At 26.3% G+C, this 17,531-nt stretch overlaps 4 protein-coding genes and 1 long non-coding RNA gene across 9 annotated transcripts; 3 read left to right on the forward strand and 2 right to left on the reverse strand.

Annotated features, from left to right (window-relative positions):
* The first annotated feature begins 22 nt into the window (after nt 1-22).
* On the forward strand, nt 23-1,944 carry LOC100644357. Of its 2 annotated transcripts, none has more exons than XM_012317902.2 (3): nt 23-160; nt 431-528; nt 607-1,944. In XM_012317902.2, exon 3 carries the CDS (start codon nt 757-759, stop codon nt 1,864-1,866), a length of 1,110 nt encoding a protein of 369 aa, XP_012173292.1. In that variant the 5' UTR covers nt 23-160; nt 431-528; nt 607-756; the 3' UTR covers nt 1,867-1,944. The 2 variants fall into 2 exon arrangements, with proteins under 2 accessions (XP_012173292.1, XP_003393741.1); XM_003393693.3 differs by lacking the exon at nt 23-160 and adding an exon at nt 172-326.
* Nucleotides 1,945-2,731: 787 nt separating this feature from the next.
* On the reverse strand, nt 2,732-7,667 carry LOC100650675 (oxysterol-binding protein-related protein 9). 3 transcript variants are annotated; one of them, XM_012317876.3, is made up of 13 exons: nt 7,515-7,667; nt 6,764-6,979; nt 6,460-6,690; nt 6,273-6,348; nt 6,117-6,206; nt 5,853-5,973; nt 5,677-5,777; nt 4,663-4,692; nt 4,427-4,589; nt 4,073-4,338; nt 3,601-3,995; nt 3,296-3,523; nt 2,732-3,226 (listed from the first exon to the last, which is right to left on the reverse strand). In XM_012317876.3, exons 1-13 carry the CDS (start codon nt 7,665-7,667, stop codon nt 3,134-3,136), a joined length of 2,163 nt encoding a protein of 720 aa, XP_012173266.1. In that variant the 3' UTR covers nt 2,732-3,133. The 3 variants fall into 3 exon arrangements, with proteins under 3 accessions (XP_012173266.1, XP_003393712.1, XP_012173272.1); XM_003393664.4 differs by having other exon boundaries at nt 5,677-5,780; XM_012317882.3 differs by lacking the exons at nt 5,677-5,777; nt 5,853-5,973; nt 6,117-6,206; ... (2 more) ...; nt 6,764-6,979; nt 7,515-7,667 and adding an exon at nt 4,952-5,375.
* LOC125386495 lies at nt 5,082-6,293 on the forward strand. The gene is made up of 2 exons (XR_007226705.1): nt 5,082-5,192; nt 5,878-6,293. It is a non-coding gene; the product is annotated as an uncharacterized LOC125386495 (long non-coding RNA).
* Nucleotides 7,668-8,003: 336 nt separating the features above from the next.
* LOC100650801 (protein sarah) lies at nt 8,004-11,844 on the forward strand. The gene is made up of 6 exons (XM_048413094.1): nt 8,004-8,257; nt 9,039-9,308; nt 9,381-9,570; nt 9,655-9,807; nt 10,542-10,866; nt 10,934-11,844. Exons 2-5 carry the CDS (start codon nt 9,051-9,053, stop codon nt 10,667-10,669), a joined length of 729 nt encoding a protein of 242 aa, XP_048269051.1. The 5' UTR covers nt 8,004-8,257; nt 9,039-9,050; the 3' UTR covers nt 10,670-10,866; nt 10,934-11,844.
* A 194-nt stretch (nt 11,845-12,038) lies between these two features.
* LOC100650915 (cullin-5) lies at nt 12,039-17,195 on the reverse strand. 2 transcript variants are annotated; one of them, XM_048413053.1, is made up of 11 exons: nt 17,110-17,195; nt 16,159-16,368; nt 15,902-16,081; nt 15,693-15,834; nt 15,298-15,612; nt 14,750-15,222; nt 14,395-14,658; nt 14,156-14,311; nt 13,601-13,881; nt 13,395-13,518; nt 12,039-13,304 (listed from the first exon to the last, which is right to left on the reverse strand). In XM_048413053.1, exons 1-11 carry the CDS (start codon nt 17,110-17,112, stop codon nt 13,110-13,112), a joined length of 2,343 nt encoding a protein of 780 aa, XP_048269010.1. In that variant the 5' UTR covers nt 17,113-17,195; the 3' UTR covers nt 12,039-13,109. The 2 variants fall into 2 exon arrangements, with proteins under 2 accessions (XP_048269010.1, XP_003393714.2); XM_003393666.4 differs by lacking the exon at nt 17,110-17,195 and adding an exon at nt 16,879-17,036.
* Between the last annotated feature and the right edge of the window lie 336 nt (nt 17,196-17,531).

Here is a 17,531-nt window from a genome sequence, read left to right on the forward strand (position 1 = left end):
AGACTCTCAGCCTTCTTTTTATATTATTTTTAACCTACGAGATGCGTGCATAAGGACTTATAGATTCTATTCAACAAATCGAAGCATTAACTGGAATAATATCTATTTTCTTACATGAGATAAGATCCAATTTACAATAAGCGATATTTGGAAAGACAAGGTACGTATACAATGATTTTCAAAAAGCACGTGGTATACCAGACAAAAAAATTACAATTACATTATGAATTGTAATTGTTTACTTATTCGCGTGGAATATTTAAAAATATTAAGATTTAAAATAATTAGACTCAAACTAAAACCATAGTAGACATAAAATGTTTTTGGTAAATTCTATTTATTTTGTAATAAATTTTGATATTTTTATTTATTATAATATCCCATTTAATTTTATGATATTTCACTAATTTATAAAAATCTATTCTTTTAGGTATATTAATAAGCTACAGAATTAAATTTAGTATATATTAAGACATTGGATTCAGAAGATTTACTTATCTTGTGTATCAAAAAGGAACCACTTTGAAGGTAAACCTATTAGAATTTTGTTACATCCCTTAGATAAATTGTACAGTAGGACAAATCAAGTTTAAAATCTATTTTTAGGTTTAACAAAATATAATTAAAATATAAGAAAAGAGAATTCATATACATTGAGTCATATATATTGGATTGAAGTTGAACCAGTGCGAAGGAGAAATTATTCACATTTTTATCTAATTGAAAAACTACAATTTAATTTTTTAAATTTTCAATATGATAGAATCTATAACATTAGAACTACGACCTAGGCTTCAAATATGCAATGTTTTTATTCATTTAAATAAAAAAGTAAATTCAACAGGAGTTGCAATAAAACTTTCAAAAGAAAGTATAAAGATAACTATAGAAAATAATACAATAATATTTTTAACAAAATTTGTAAAGTTAATACCAGATTCATTATCAACATTAGATATTACAAACAATTGGATTTGTTTCCGTGTACAAACAATGTCTGATCCTGTATTTGGATCTTTTAAAACACAAATAATTACCAATCCAACATCCAATGTTGATTCTTTGAAAGATTCTTTTAAAACTATTGAGTTATTTAATACTGGTAAATGTCATATAATGTGTGCTTCTTGCAAAAACATTCTTTCTAAAGACATGTATATTAAAAGGATTTTACCTGTACCAGATATGAATTATGATTCAAGCGAATGGTTTTGTTGTAAACATAATCATAGTAATACTATGCATAATTTGATTCCATCAGAGTCTGATATTTTTTATGGGTCACTTTTCTTCATCATTCACACAAGTTTATTTAATCACAACTTAAAAATAGATGAAAATATTGCGATTTGTAACAGATGTTTACAATATTTAGGAAAAATTCTTACAGATAATTCACTTAAATTATGGAGTTGTGCTGTGGATTACAACTTATTAAGTAACTCACAAAGTAAGACTGCAACAGACCCCTTTAATGATTTTTTACTTGCTATTAAAACATCAATGACTGGTGTGTTTGGTGAAGAAATAATTTTGCAATGCTTTGTAGGAAAAGAAATTCACTCTCTCATTTTAAAACCAATGAATTGGCACTTAAATTTAATGATTGAGCCTAAGGAAATGTCAGACGATAATATTGTAACTTTGCAAAGAATGTCAGTTGTCAAAGTATTATATAAATATGAAACAAGCAAAAATATTATTGATTCTGTAAATAAGTCGTATTGTGAAGTTAGTTTTTTAGTAATAAGAGCAGGTTTGGAACATTTGTTAACATCAACAAAACGATTTCCACAGCTTCATAGAACTGCAGCTGATTATTATATTGGACATATATGCCTAGAAAATTTTACAGACAATACTTAATAATAAAAAATATCTTTTTTGTTTTTTAAATATATCAAATTTTGAATTTTTCATAAATAAATGATGTTTCTTAATAAATGATTTCTAATTTACTTTTAAACCTTTTAATGAAATTAAAAATTTCATAATTTTGATTTATATTAAGAGTGTGTATTATTTTGATGCATGAATAAAGTTTTATTTTATCAAAAATTTACATATATTTATTCATATATTACATGTTATATTGAATAGGAATATTTTACAATGCGCTATCTATAGTTAATAAAATTTGAATGATTATAAATCACGATTTTACTGAATATAAATATCTAAGCACTGTAACATAACTAAATGAAATTAATCTCATGGAGATACTCAATACTCTATGGATAATTTAAAAACAATTAAAACATGTGGAAAATCTTATACATAACAAGTTATGAAGGAGATTTATATATATTTACATTATGTATGATTAATGCTCTGTATGTGTATGTGTGTGTGTTCCATGGAAATTAAGAACAAACAGTTATGTACATAAATATAATGTACATCATATATATGCATATTATTTTTACAATCACGAGTACAGTTGTCCATTTTTTAAATTTATTAATTAAATCATTTTGGATACTATCTGGAAGTAATTATTTAAAAATATCCAAAGTTCAATAACATACATAATTATTACGGAATGAAAAAAATTCGTGTAATTTAATTTCATTAATGTTTCATTAATGCTATATTATGGAAACAGCTAAAACATATTAGAGAAGCATGCTTTATGCATTAGGTCTATTACTACATTTTTATTTGTATTGTGTTATGCTAAAACTGTATTGCAATTCTTCTTAATAGAAACGATAAATCATCATCAGAAATATTGTTTTTATAGCTGTATATATTTTTTTAACAGTACATAAGCTTGTATGTCGATGTCAACATATAATATATAGCACAATACTATGTAAACTTGTTTCCTTTAAAGCAGTAACTATTTCTGTGATAATATATTATAAAAAATAATTTGCTTGCTATCAAAATACATATGTACCTTTCAATGAAATCTTAATATTGTATAGTATTTAAATATTTGCTATTGTACTTAATCAGGTTTATATAAAAAAAACAAAATGTTAAGGAAGGAATTTATAATACCTTTCAGTTTTGTTCTTCTGCATAGCACAGAGTCATTAGATTTAAAATTAGTAAACATATTATTAATCATATGTGTTAGGCCTTAAATTTCTAGTACTGTGCAATATCTAAAACTGCAGCAAATTATTTATGTTGTAGCACTTTGATTGGAGCAAGAATGTAATCTGTCTGCAAGTGGTTTTACATAGACCCAACTACCATCTTTAGTTTCTTTGAACAACTATTGGAAGATAAGACTTTATATAATCATTTGAAATAAAAAGTACGTAATTTTGAAAGAAAAATATACCTTAGTTTGCCAATTAATATTGTTTTCTTTTCTATTACGTGCTTCATCTCGTTGTTTTTGTTCAATTGCACATTTAGCAGCTGTTGCCTTTTCCATGTCGTTAATCCTTAATCCAACAGTTACATCTCGCCAAACTTTTCGTGATTCGTGTTCTTCTTGTTCACACACTGGCTTCACTAATTTTCTTTGAGTGTAAAGTTCTTTAACGTCCGCAAAAATTTCAGTTCTCTATAAAAATTGAATTTATGAATGAAAAAAAAATAAAATGAGAAATTGGTATCTTTTATAATATCTTGTGTACATACTCCATCAGCCCACTTTGCTTCCATGGCACCACTCCATTCTCCGTTTATAACAACGAATGGTTTCTTATCTCCTGGTTGTGTAATTTGACATGTAATTCGATTACGCTTACCGCCATAAAAAGGTTTTGTCAAAAATTCTACAGCAGCATGGTAACCAGTTTGCGTACAATGGATAGTTGCAGTCCCCCCTAACTCTATCCATGGTACAGTGAGAATAGATCTACCATAACCATTTGGGAAAGTCAATACATATTCTTCTCCATGTTGTAATACATTTACCCAACCCTTTCCAACATTATGTACTCCTATACTCAGTCCAAGGAATTTGCTTTTTGTCCATACATGTGCACCAAAACTAATTTTTTTCGCATAATGTTCAGCATAAAATGCACTTACTATAATACGAATCATACTTATTCATCTAGAAAAATATTTTTAAAAGATTTTAATAAATAAATATAAGTGAACTTACTGGGAGGATGATGAGAAACTTGTTCAGCAATAAATGAAAGCTGATTTTCTTTGCACCAAGGTACAGGACCTCCAACAACTAGTTTCGTATCATTAGAACTATCTATAGCATCATTAGGAATATCCCAATGACATCTAAAAATTTCACCTAATATTGGATTATATGGTTTCTTAGCTACCCCTGATTTACGACCTGCATGGAAACTGCATAAATACCAACGAACTACTTGAACCATTCTATCTTTAGGAGTAGACATATCTGCTATGCTAAAATATGAAATACTATAGTGTATAAAAAGCTTCAACAAATAATTTTGAAAAATATTACTAATATTATTTATTTCATAGAATATACCTTACAAACTGATTTGGATGAGTAAAATAGTCTGCATACATTTCAAGAAGCGACCTGCGCTCCAAAATGAATGTAGGTAATGCTACTTTTGTTAAATCCATACCAATTTTTACTTGAGATAGGAGATGAGTCACTACGGATCCATGGGATTCCATGGAATCCACTAAAAAGTATCATAAAGATAAGGATTTAATCTTATTTAAATAATTTACATTATTAATATAATAGTTACTAACTTTCTGTTTCACTTTCCTCTTCATAAAGGGCTGTAACATGTAACAAAAGCTTACAACAATAATTTATAAACAATAATGTATAGTGATTTAAAAAATGAGAAAAAAAGTAATTTCTTTTTTTAATATAATTCGTTTTAATATTTCTCCTAAGTCAATAATAGTTGTAATATGTATACCAATTTAAAACTTTAAACTCAAAAAATACAACCTATAAGAACAGAAATTTTCACATAAATATAAAAAGATTTCTTTTTTTATGTATATATTTTACTATAATTTAAAAACGTACTATTTGAAGCTGCACCCAGCATATTGTATTTTTATAAAATGTCAGTTAAAATCCATTCCTAAATACGATCATTATATGATATTGACTATACGCAATATAAACGTCTTTTTCTGAGAAACAAAATTTTCCAAGAGGGGAAAACTATTCGAAGTTGATTAAATTCATTTTTCTGTAATTGTGTCATACTAAAAAATATTCACACTTGATTTTAACTATAAATTTGATAATGCTTTACTACAAGGTTCGGATGACACGACAATTCACGTGTATAATAATTGTAGTTGTGGGTTAAGTCGACTGATATCGAACCTCTATTATCGATAACGAGTGCAATTTATTATGGATTTTTAATGTTTATATAATTTTTTTTTTATTTAAAATTTGAATGTGCTTTATGCTGTGTTTTATTTGTTACTCTAAATTTGTAATATAGATATATTTGCTATAAATAATTAACAATAATCATAACATATTTTAATATCTTTATCATTCTTTTAATTTGATTAAGTATTTATATATTGACTTTATTTGAATTTCTTTCTTAATTTTAAACATATACACACTAAAATTATATATAAATATATATATAATAAAAAACTGAAAACAAATAAAATACAGTTATATCCTAAGAAGAAAGAAATGTGTACAACAAATTGATTTTATATTTGTTAAACAATATATGAAACATATAAACTTTTAAGCACTTAACATAGATTAATACTTACCATCGTAATCAACAGAGCCGTCACCTTTTATAGGTGGCAATGGATTTTGCTTCCGATTTTCGTTCGATATATCCACATGTGAACGTTCACTATCTCGTCTTCTACTGAATTACAAAATATATCACATATTTCTTAAATTTTATATTAAAGATTCACGAACCCTGATAAATACTTACATACTGATATGATTTTGCATTGCAGGAGGTGATATTTCGTCTGCTGCATCATAATAATCTTCGTCTTCATCCGAAGATGAATAAGAGAATTGGGGTACAGGGAGATCCCTATCCACAACAGCTTTACAAGTAAAAATCAATGAAAATATGTATTTTAATCCGTTTGTCTACTTGATTGATAATTTTATTTTTAGGAATACTATAACTTAATAATTTGACATTTATTTTTAATTTAGTACACATAAATAAGAAAAAATAAATTACCATTTGGCAATGTAGGTACCCTTAGTTCTACACATTCGGAACCTAATTCAATACCAGTCTGTACAGTTGCTTCTGGTTCTCTAACAGCAACTAAAATTTATTATATTGCATGTCTTTCATTATAGGTGTATTTTATACTCACATTTAAATACATACCATGAGATAATGAAGACGAAACATGTATTGAATCAGTGGGTCCCCTATATACTCCATTTACAGGTATTGCTGTATTCTAAAAGTATAGAATTTTTACTACACACAAACTATACCTAATTCTATTAAATGTATAAAATTTAATTATAAAGATTCATTATGGTGTCTTATATTTATAATGAATATTTACCTTTGCAATTTGTAATTGAACAATTGTATGTTTAACTGAATTGAGCATTGCATTGGCTTGGGTTAAAATTGCTGTATATTTTTGTTGCTTTTCTTCATCTTCTGTAGCAACAGATCTTTGTTTTGTTTCAATTAATTTTATTTGATCAATCAACAATTGAAGGTAAGCATCTGCTTCAGCTACTTTACGATCAAAGTCTTGCTTGGGAGGAGATTTTTTAGGATCCCATCTCTAGAGTAATTTAAATTTTACTTAAGCATTAAACTAAATGTAGTTTTTGTTCTTAATATCTAAGTAACCATACAGCATGTGAATGACGTAATATAGTGTCTTCTAAAGCACGAATCCAACGTTCTCGTTCCTCTGCATTTCTTGTTTGAAAATGAAATGTTTTTGAATCATCTTTGTATGATGATGTAGTAATTGTAAATGTGCTATCGTCCTCATCATCGATACCTATAATAGCACCTCTTAAACGTACACATCCTCTACGTGCCCCTCTCATCATTTTTTCTTTACTCTGCAATATAATTAAGGTATAACATAACAATTTATCATATTCAAAATATAATATTTATAGTAATTGTAAAGAAAATATCATTAATATTTGCAATTTAAATGTATATTTGTTTAAAAACTAGATATTGAAAAAAGCAATAATAAAATTTTCATGTAATATCAATTAACTATTGATAATTAAATTATAATTGATATAATATGATAAAATTTACATACCCATAATAATTCTTTTTGAATATGATTTAACTTTACCATATAAAATTGGTAAGTACTTTTGAAATTAAATGTAATTTTGTAATTAGATATTTAAAGATCAGCTGACTATGACAGATGTGTAAAATATTTAAAGAGATACAAATAATGTTTTAAAGCAACTAATAAATAAATTCAAAGATTACTGATGCATACAGAAATTTATATTAAATTATAATTTTGAATTGAACATTGCATAAATGTTTAAAAAGAAAATGGGGTGTAACCTATTAATGAACAAGAGAACAGTAAATGTAACAATTACAATATTTAAAAATTCTTACCGTATAATACGATAGAAGACCAGCATTATCATCTAAAACAAACCAACGATATTGCCATCCATTAACAACATTTGTCCATTTACTAAGTGAACCTTCCATCGTCGACATTGTTATTTGTTGCTCGCTGTTATTTATGAGTGTATGTGTATGCATAAGCAAGCATATAATTGTGTATATATATATATATATATATATATATATATATATATATATATTACATTTACCTATGTGTGTCCTGTATGAACGCATAGAGAGGTAACTCGATAAGAAAACTAGTATAAGACGAATTTCCAAATATCTTCATCATATCTAAAACAATTTACATGGTATCTAAAAAATATAATTTCTAAACTCACTGTGAATTTACAAAATTGAATGTTCTAAATAATACAAATATCTATTTTTACTTGACATGCGCAGTCAATGAAACAAGTTTTTCTTCGATAACAGATGATTCTACTGCAAAAGCTTGTCTATACTGATATGCTTATCTTTCTAGTTACTTATAGTCTACGATTATAAAAGATTACATTACGATAATAATAAAATAACGAATGCAACATGTAACATCGAAAGTTGTATAAATGAGTAATAATAACGTTAATACAATGAAGGATTTTATATATATATGAATGTATGAATGTATACATAAATAAATAAGTAAATGAAATAAACAATTTTCTCTCGATCTGAATAAATATTAAGAAGGCACACATTCGATTTAACTGCTTAAGAAAAAACATGTAAGTATTATTTGTTCTCAGTCAGCTGATTAATTACTTTACCTTTGACATATTATGTCTCTGCATATTATTTATTATTTATTATTATTTATTATACATAGTCCTCGCTTAATATGCTTATTTATTTTAGCATGATAATACGTAATATTACCTTGCAACTAACAATTACAATTAATTGTAAATAAATTCGTTGTTCGTAATCATTTTGCAATATATATTTCTATTATTCATAGTTTATGAATTATTTACCCCAAGAGTGATTCGTAACATAATGTTTATTTTAAAAAATATGCAATATCTGATTAACTTATTTAAAAAATTATACGTTATACTATGATAATTTGATTAACGTTGTAGATACTTACTTGATAAATAAATTACAGCATTATTAAAGTTTTGGTAATATATTAAAAGTCATTAACTGAACATATAAGATCATTTATAATAAAAGAATATTGCTTTTTTGTAAATTAAAATATAAAAATGAATGAGAGCTATATATTGAAAATATTTAAAATATTTGCTCAGTAGACATGCAAAATATTTATAAGAAAATACATTTTTTTTAGTTAATCTCTATATTATAGATACAATTTATATATATATATATATATATAAATTATAATAAAGTAATAAGTATAATAAAAAAATAAATATATAAATTATAATATATAAATTATAATAAAATAATTAATAAAGATATATATATATATATCTTTATTATATCTTTATGTTAATGTGTAAATTCAAATAAATTACAATTTAGTACTTCTATATGCAGCATAGAACAGATATGGAGAAGAAACATGGCTCTAATATAGTGGAAGAGGAAGAATTAGAAGAATCTGAAAATATAATTATAAATGAAGTTGATGGATTACCAAATTTACATCCTAATTATCAACAATTGGAGTTAGAATTTGATGTAGAAAAAAATCGTTCTGATACAAATACAAGGACTATTGAAGATTTAGTACATGATGAAGATTTACCAACATCAGTTATTGTAACTAATGTAGATCCCAGAGTTTTTAAAGATGATGAATTAAAGGTGACAAAAATATATAGTAAAATTGAATGTAATAAATTCAATATCTAATAAGCATATGTTTTATTTCTGTAGCAAGAAATACAGAATCTCTTCAAACAGTTTGGGGAAGATGCTACATTTCAATATTTTAGATCATTTAGAAGAATGAGAGTGAATTATAGTTCTCCAAGTGCAGCAGCAAATGCCAGAATACAATTACACCAAGCTCATTTTGGTGAGACAGATATCAACTGTTATTTTGCACAACCTGTTACTCCAATAGGTTTGTAAATTTATTTTTTAATGAACATTATGTTATAAGAATTAATGAAAATTTTATCAACTTTAAAAATAATATATATTTCAGATGTAGAAGATCAACACCTTCACCCACCAGCATTAACAAAACAGTTCCTAATTTCACCACCTGCTTCACCACCTATTGGATGGCAGCCTAGAGAGGAAGGCGAACCTTTAGTTAATCATGACTTATTGGCAGCTATAGCAAATTTATCTGCAGGTTCTGTCATTTAAGGAGTTTATAGCATGTTTTTCTATGTCTATTAAGTACGAAAATCTCCGATAACTGCCAGAAATTCGGGACGCTGGTGTTGCAAATGATTCTATTCCTTGAAACTGAAATCTTAGCTGTACCGAACATAGAAAAGGACAACGCAAGTGAAAGAGGAAGAGGAACTGAGAGCCGAAGCGATCGGCAAACATTAAAGACTCGCGATAAGCTGAAACCTTTAATTAAAAAATCAAAATTTTTTATTTTTGATTTGTGATCAATGAAGCTTTTACTAACATATTAGGATGACACCAAACACGATATAATTTGGAGCATATTTTCATACTTAATGATAATTAAATAAGTGATAATAAACACCAATAAGTAAATATAATTCAAATTTTATCGTGTTCCGTTTCATTTTAATCAGAAAATTCCCACAAATACGTTTGTAAAAGATTAATTTAAAAAAACGTTAAAAATAAAAAAGTTTCATTTTTGAATTATTACCTAAATACGTGCATTGTCTCACCGATATCTAGGATTGAATCATGTGAGACTAATCAACCCTTCGCGGGTCGCTAAGCTTTCCAGTGCATTGAGGGAAACCTCCCCCTAGTAGTAGGGATGACGAAGATGCAATTATCGAGAGATTCTATTTTGGCAGTTATCTGAGGTTTCCTATACATGTATATATTATGTACACATGTATGTATATATCAATCATACAAATAATTTTACAGGAGGCAGTCATGAATTACATCCTGGTGGTTCAGGACAACCTGGCATAGTTGTACATGTTTGTGAAACAACAAATCCTATGAAAAATGTTCCACGTATTCAACATACACGTTGTCCAGAACATTCATAAACAGCTCTATTAGAAATATTGTCCACTCATTTGACAATGAATTATTTATCCATCCAAGAAGCAATTAGTGGCATTACAAACAATGATATTCAACACTCAAAAATTTATATTGCAATATTGCAAAATTAATACTTTAATTTGAGATCACAAATTCACAAGAAATAATCTGTAAATGTGTTTTGCTCAGAGTAATATATGTAAGTATTTAAAAAGATAATAAATAGATAAAAAATATTTTATTAAAAGTTATGTTTTCGTTTACAGATAAATAATATTTTATGCTGACATTACAAATAAATAAAAATACGTGATATAATGAAATAATTTAAAAAAGTCATCGAATATTAAATAACGTACAAATAAACTATTAGAAAATCTATATAATATTTCGGAATAACTTTACACCAATTCTTATCCTCTTTTAATTTAAAATCACAATTTAAAATATTAGATGCTTACTTACAATTATAAAAATTAATATTAAAATATTAAGGGTAAACGATATTGAAATTAGCGATATTAACGTTTCACTCGAAGTATCGATGTTACAAATACTTTTAAAGGAAGTATATAAAATTTATGATCTTAGAAAAGGCAATTAGAATTAAATTCTTGATCTGTTAATTATCTCAGAATTTCAAGCAAGATTTACTCAAGAAATATGATTTGTTACAAAGTGGGTGTGTGTGTGATAAGTTTGAGTAACATTGATATTTAATGTACATATATGTGATTATAAGAATGTACCATGCAACATATGAAAAGTGGTATCAATGATACTGTTTTCTGTCATATTTTAATTAATCAATATTAAAATTTAGAAGTGTGTGAATGATTTTTTTTCATTAAAAAAAAATAAATCTTTAGGAAGAATGTATATTTTATTAATTAAATTTGTAGGATATATATACTTAATAAAATTATAAGTAGTGTTATCATTTCAGGAATTCTTTGCAATAACAAATTAATATGTTATTCAAAATGTATTAGTGCTACATGTTTTTTTTTTGTAACAATAATATTTATGCATCTGTATATGTAAATGTATATAGTGTTCCCACTTGCATAAAATATATTTCATATTGATGTAAGATTTAAAGTAATATAGAATTGTTGAAAATTTATAAATATGTTATAGCAAATTACTTTTGTGTGAATAAATATGTTACTCAAAACCTGTTTTTTATGTCTGAATCTTACAAAGATAAAATAAAGAAAATGTCTTTTTATGATCTATTTGCTCAATTATTTAATTTAAATTATATTAGATACTCTAGCTTAATTTTAAAAGATATTGTTTTATTCATGAAAATTTGTGCATTTTAAAATAATACTTTATAGGAAAAATGTAATAAGATACATCGAAAAATATAAAAAATCCTTTTTAATTTCGAAATTGTTCACTTTTACACTTGTCAATCGCATATTGAAATAATATAAAAGCTTTATACACATAAATGTTAATAGTAATGCGTGTGTTGAGTAAAGATCTTATCGTTCACAATACAGTTATGTAAAATTTCTTTAGTACAGGGATTATACAACGTCTTATTATTAAAATATAAAAGAATTAAAATTTTATAACCTTACATTTATATATAACGGTATAGGCCATTTTTTTATATTCTCCCTTTGTATGAATTTTTTCATTTTACATTTTTTCAATCAAAAATTATTAATATTATTTCGGTTAAAAGAAACATAATGTAGTTCATAAAAACAGAATACAAAAAATATTGTATACAAAAAGTTCTGTAATTTCTGTACTTTCTACAATTCAAATAAATCAATGAAAAACAATCATATTTGGAAAATATGTACACTTGCAGTAAATAAACATATCCATGTATTTACGTTTAGATATGTGTTAAAATGTATAATGTACATATCGTGAACATCGTCCTTGAAAATTAAATACATCTGTGATGAGTTTATAGTATTCATGAATATTTTAAACAATTTACTTTATTTTTATATAAAACAGAAGATATAAAATATATTTATGAAATTGTGATTACGTCAAAAGTAAAAGACAACATAATGACATATAACGAAATAAAAATTTTTGATCTTGTACATTTTTTCCCTTGATGTTTTCAAGTTTTGAAAGAAAGAAGAGAAGAAAGAGAAAGAAAAAATTAATCAATTTTCTAGTCCGAGTTTTTGAAATATTATAATAATTACCTGTTTAGTAATGCATATTTTCATGGTCGAAGGCGATATCATATTTAATCATAATTTATAAACGATATGACTCTGTATGATGGTACTAACTTTTCATTTAAAAGATGTGTTTTTTGTGAACATGCTACAAACAACGTTAACATCTTTCAATTACATTGGGATTTTTGAGCATACAATCTGATAAACAAGAACTGAATTTTTATAAAAATATAATATTAATCATAAGAACAGTATTATACGTATGTATAATCCCGACCTATGCCATATACACAAAGGTGTTAATGTCATCGTCGTGTCTACGTATATATTTATGCTCAATAAGCCACTCAATTTGTTCTTTTATCATCTTTTTACTTGGCAGAAACATGTTCTTTAATATATCAACTAATTCGGTTTGTAACTGAGCATTACTGATTTTTTTACGCATCTTTAAAATCTTGATGATTGCTTCCTGTTAAAAGATATACGTAAAAGATATATGTATCATTAATTTTACTTAGAGGAAGGTAAAAAGACAAAGTTAGTTGAATAGAAAGTGTACCTGAACTCTTAGTATTCTAAGTTGTACAATGGATTGGTTGTCTTCTTCTTTACTTCGTTCAGTTGATAATTGAAGTCTTCCTATTAAATTAATTTTACCTCGTTTTTGCAGTTTACCATTTTTCCTAAGTATTAAAAAGAAGAATTAATTATATATATTTTGAGTAAATTAAATTATTGTGTGATTTTTCAAAAAGTATTACTAACACTATAGCGAATTCTTGATTCACCCAAAATCGTGTATCATTTGCAAAATCTTTGGGACTATGCGCATGTGGTTCAACTAGAAGAAGTTGACGTTTGAGTTTTGGAAAGGCACACAAAGACCATAAAGTTCGTCTGAGTTCCGGATCAGGAAGTTCTGTTGCCAATCGCAAATTTTCATATGATATCTTTTCAAACGGCCGCTGATTCCAAGCAAATAAAACTGCCATTTGAAATGTTGTTACATCCACATCAAAGCGTCCCACTTGGTTAGAAAATGTTATCTGGAACACCATCCAAATTGGTTGCAAGGTGAAGCTGAAAATTAGAACCGAGATATTGAATTTTTTGAAAAATTTTACTCTATACCCATGTTTACTGCTTCAGAAAAATTTATGTTATTCTGCTTTAATAAACATATACATAGTTTCTGATCGAAACTGTATTAACACTTTTATGATTATGGCCAAAAAATTTCCTTTTTAAATCATAACAATACTTAAAAAGATGTAAGATCTCTTTCTAATATTTTTTTTTACAAGACATTTTCTTTCTTACCGTGCCATTAGACATATGATGGTACCACTGTAATTTTCTTCCACTGTGTTTTTTTTTATAAAATTCTTCCACTTCAGGAATATAATCTTCTAGTTGCAGTGGTAAACTTACGGTGACACGTTCACTACCTCTAGCCCAAGCACCTGCATTTAATATCTATAACAAATTATATTAATGCCTTTTAATATATGTTCCACAATACACAAATCAAGATATTATTATAACATCTTGGACCATACCTTAATGTTAATACTATCTGCAATAGCAGCTCTACATTGCTCTTTAAATTGTTGATTTAGATCTTGTGACACTTTAATGTCTTGAAACATTCGTGCTAATTTATTAACGTAATCAGCAGGCATTCCGACTTCACGAAGCCATTCTACCATATTTTCCTCTTTCTCAGAATCAGCGGATGTATCTAATATTAAACGCCTTGTTAAATGAGCTTTATGATAGCGCATAAATACATCCTTATTTTGAACATATTTTAGCACTAATAACTAAAATAAAACCAATATAAGATAAGTATGAGATAAAATGATTTTAGATATTAAAAATATAATAGTAATATATATAAGTTAAGGTGCATACTACATCTTTTAGTTTGCTTTCAATTTCATCAGAAGTTAATTTTTTACTGAGTGGTGTTTTCCTAAGTAACATATCACAGTAATTAGCTAGAAGTTCTGGACACTTTGATTCTGGCTGTCCATTATTATTGTTGTTGGGTTTATTATTTAAAATCGTTGTACCAATACCAGAACACTGACGTGCAGGTAATTCTAATCTGAATACCGTCGCATCATTTACGACAAGTTTGTAAGCTTTATCTCGAGCAGTTAGAAATCGAGGATCATCATCAAATGCTTCTTTAACAAGAATTGAAAACCGACGAAAAAGATCTAATAATCTTTCAACGTATTTTTCAGAATCTTGAGTAATAACATCCACAGCTGCCATCATATCAGCTAAACCTGCACTTGCTATATGTTCTTCTAAATTTCTTAACATTGGACCAACTCCTTCAGGAACTCTATCCATTAGTTTTAGCATTAACCTAAGTTCTACAATTGTAATTCATTTTATACCATTACAAAAATGCTATTATAAAAATATAATTCAAATCACATTATACTCACTATCTGTTTGACGATGCTGAATCATTCGCGGACATTCTGCTAATATGGCTGGCTTAAAAGTTGCTACTAATACACGTACGCAACAATCAGTTAAAAGTTGTACACTAGCACTGTTTGGTTCTAGGTATTTTTGGGCACGAAGTTCTTCTTCTTGTAACTTTGCATCAGCATAACGCATATAATTTTCTACACCATGTAATGATAGCTGTTCAGGTGCTTTAACCCAGTAGAATGCTTCTGTTGCTTCTATATATGCTGCTTCAAAATTCTCTCTATAGATTTGAAGCTTATCAATTGCATTTGAACATAAATTTACTGTAACATAATTTAACACAACTTTAAATTTATAAGATGTATAAGCAGATAATTTATATAAACAAAAATTTGTTATATACCATAAGATTCTCTAACACCAATAACGAGTTGTGAATCAAAGGCTTCACCATTTCTTTCAGCACGAACAAGTCTCATAGCTGAATCTTGAAGTTTTTGTTTTATTTCTCCAAATATACTTTGATTCCAACTATCCAACATTAGCTATAATGAACAAAAAAATGTATATTATGGAATTATATTATCGTAAAATTAAAAAAATGAACTTTACTTTTCTAACAATATCATCAGGTTGACTTTTTTTTTGAACACTGGATGGTGCCTTTCCAGCAAGAGATGTTTCTAATTGTCTAAATGGTGTTGGCAAATAATTACATTGTGCAAAAAATTTTCTCCATTCAACTATATATGCTTTCAATAAAGCTTGCTCTTCTTGGTGTGCTAAAACTCTCTAGAAAATGCATAAAACAGTAATATTTTTCTGTTGATAAAAATATTTTTTTTGTATTTATAAATTATAATATGTACCTGCTGAGCTTGTTTTATAAAATCCATTATGTTTGCTTTGAGCGCATCTAATAATTTAAGAGCACCTTTGTCATTCCATACACATACTGCATGAACTAAGAAGAATAAATCTTGCCATTCTGCTTGAGTAACAGGTTCTTGTTTGAGTAATTTCAAAATAGTTGGTCTCATACATGGCCATTTATCTTCAAATATAAACTGATTTTTATCCTAAACACAATTTAGTAGAAAATTAACTTTAATTTTATGTTTACATACTAAACTCTCATTATTAACACGAATATTATCTTAATCATTGTGCATTATTTTTTTATCAAACATAAAAATTAAAATATATGTACAATACCATCTGTGAAAATATTTTTATTAACTAATGATTTATAGTTCTACTGTATAATGAAAAAACTAGTATATAATTGTTGAGAAATAACAATATCTAAGTTAATCATTAGTATACTGAGATAACAGTAACATTGTATGAATATTTTTAAATATTTTTAATATACAATTTTATAGATATTTATATATACGTTAAAGTTCAAAACGTTCTTTGACAATTCAAACATTGTATAGGTTATAAAGATTTATATTATATTATCGAAAATAAAACAATAAAACAAAAATCTTATAAATTTAAGAAGTTTGAAATATCATTCTCAGATTTATTCCTCAGTGTAAATTGATTTTAAATACAAATATTATTATTCAATGACAACTAACCATCGGCACCTTCGCATAAAGTTTTGACATGTCCTATACCGCAATGAGTCTACGCCAATGAGTACAAACAATAGGTATTACAGTGAACAGTACTGATTAATTATAATAAGGATTGTTTTAAACGTCAATTTATACTTTAATAGATGTTTATTTTAACATTAAAATAGATTTTACATTTATTTATCGCGATATATCATATATATTTAAAAAAGATGATACATATATACATACCATTTTTTTCTAAGGAAGAAACGTAATATAACATAATACATACATGTAGTGTACTGTAATGTAACACTATAATGAGAGACTCTAATAAATGTAAAATAGTATAAAACATATATATATATATATATATATATACACATACAGGTAAATAGATCACATGTAGGAATGTTAAATAGGTTAAGGAGAAAATAAGAGGAATGTAAGATGTAGAAGATAAATGTAAAACCAAGTTCATTTCTTCTTATATATAAAAAGTTCACATTAATTTTTGTATACAATACAAAATAATGTCTTTTATATGTGTTTCCTTATTATTTAAAACGCTGTTTTTTAAACATTGTGTAAGAACTTCGCAGTTTTTGTACTTTTAGTATTAGAAAATTTCGAATAAAAGACAAATATTTTCTTAATGTATAGCTTTTATT

This window comes from Bombus terrestris, chromosome 2 (genome assembly GCF_910591885.1).
Source record: "Bombus terrestris chromosome 2, iyBomTerr1.2, whole genome shotgun sequence".
In the NCBI taxonomy this organism is placed as follows: domain Eukaryota; kingdom Metazoa; phylum Arthropoda; class Insecta; order Hymenoptera; family Apidae; genus Bombus; species Bombus terrestris.

Excerpts from the sequence above, each read along its gene's own strand:
- LOC100644357 (XM_012317902.2), top strand. The coding sequence starts at position 757 with ATGATAGAATCTATAACATTAGAACTACGACCTAGGCTTCAAATATGC.
- LOC100650915 (XM_003393666.4), bottom strand. The coding sequence starts at position 16,908 with ATGTCAAAACTTTATGCGAAGGTGCCGATG. Across the intron at positions 16,369-16,878 it reads TTTATGCGAAGGTGCCGATG|GATAAAAATCAGTTTATATT; the intron begins GTTAGTTGTCAT and ends AATTGTGTTTAG. Across the intron at positions 15,835-15,901 it reads CTGATGATATTGTTAGAAAA|CTAATGTTGGATAGTTGGAA; the intron begins GTAAAGTTCATT and ends TGTTCATTATAG.
- LOC100650801 (XM_048413094.1), top strand. The coding sequence starts at position 9,051 with ATGGAGAAGAAACATGGCTCTAATATAGTGGAAGAGGAAGAATTAGAA. Across the intron at positions 9,309-9,380 it reads TTAAAGATGATGAATTAAAG|CAAGAAATACAGAATCTCTT; the intron begins GTGACAAAAATA and ends TTATTTCTGTAG. Across the intron at positions 9,808-10,541 it reads TATAGCAAATTTATCTGCAG|GAGGCAGTCATGAATTACAT; the intron begins GTTCTGTCATTT and ends ATAATTTTACAG.
- LOC100650675 (XM_003393664.4), bottom strand. The coding sequence starts at position 7,667 with ATGCATACACATACACTCATAAATAACAGCGAGCAACAAATAACAATG. Across the intron at positions 4,590-4,662 it reads AGAGGAAAGTGAAACAGAAA|TGGATTCCATGGAATCCCAT; the intron begins GTTAGTAACTAT and ends GATACTTTTTAG. Across the intron at positions 3,524-3,600 it reads AAGCAAAGTGGGCTGATGGA|AGAACTGAAATTTTTGCGGA; the intron begins GTATGTACACAA and ends CAATTTTTATAG.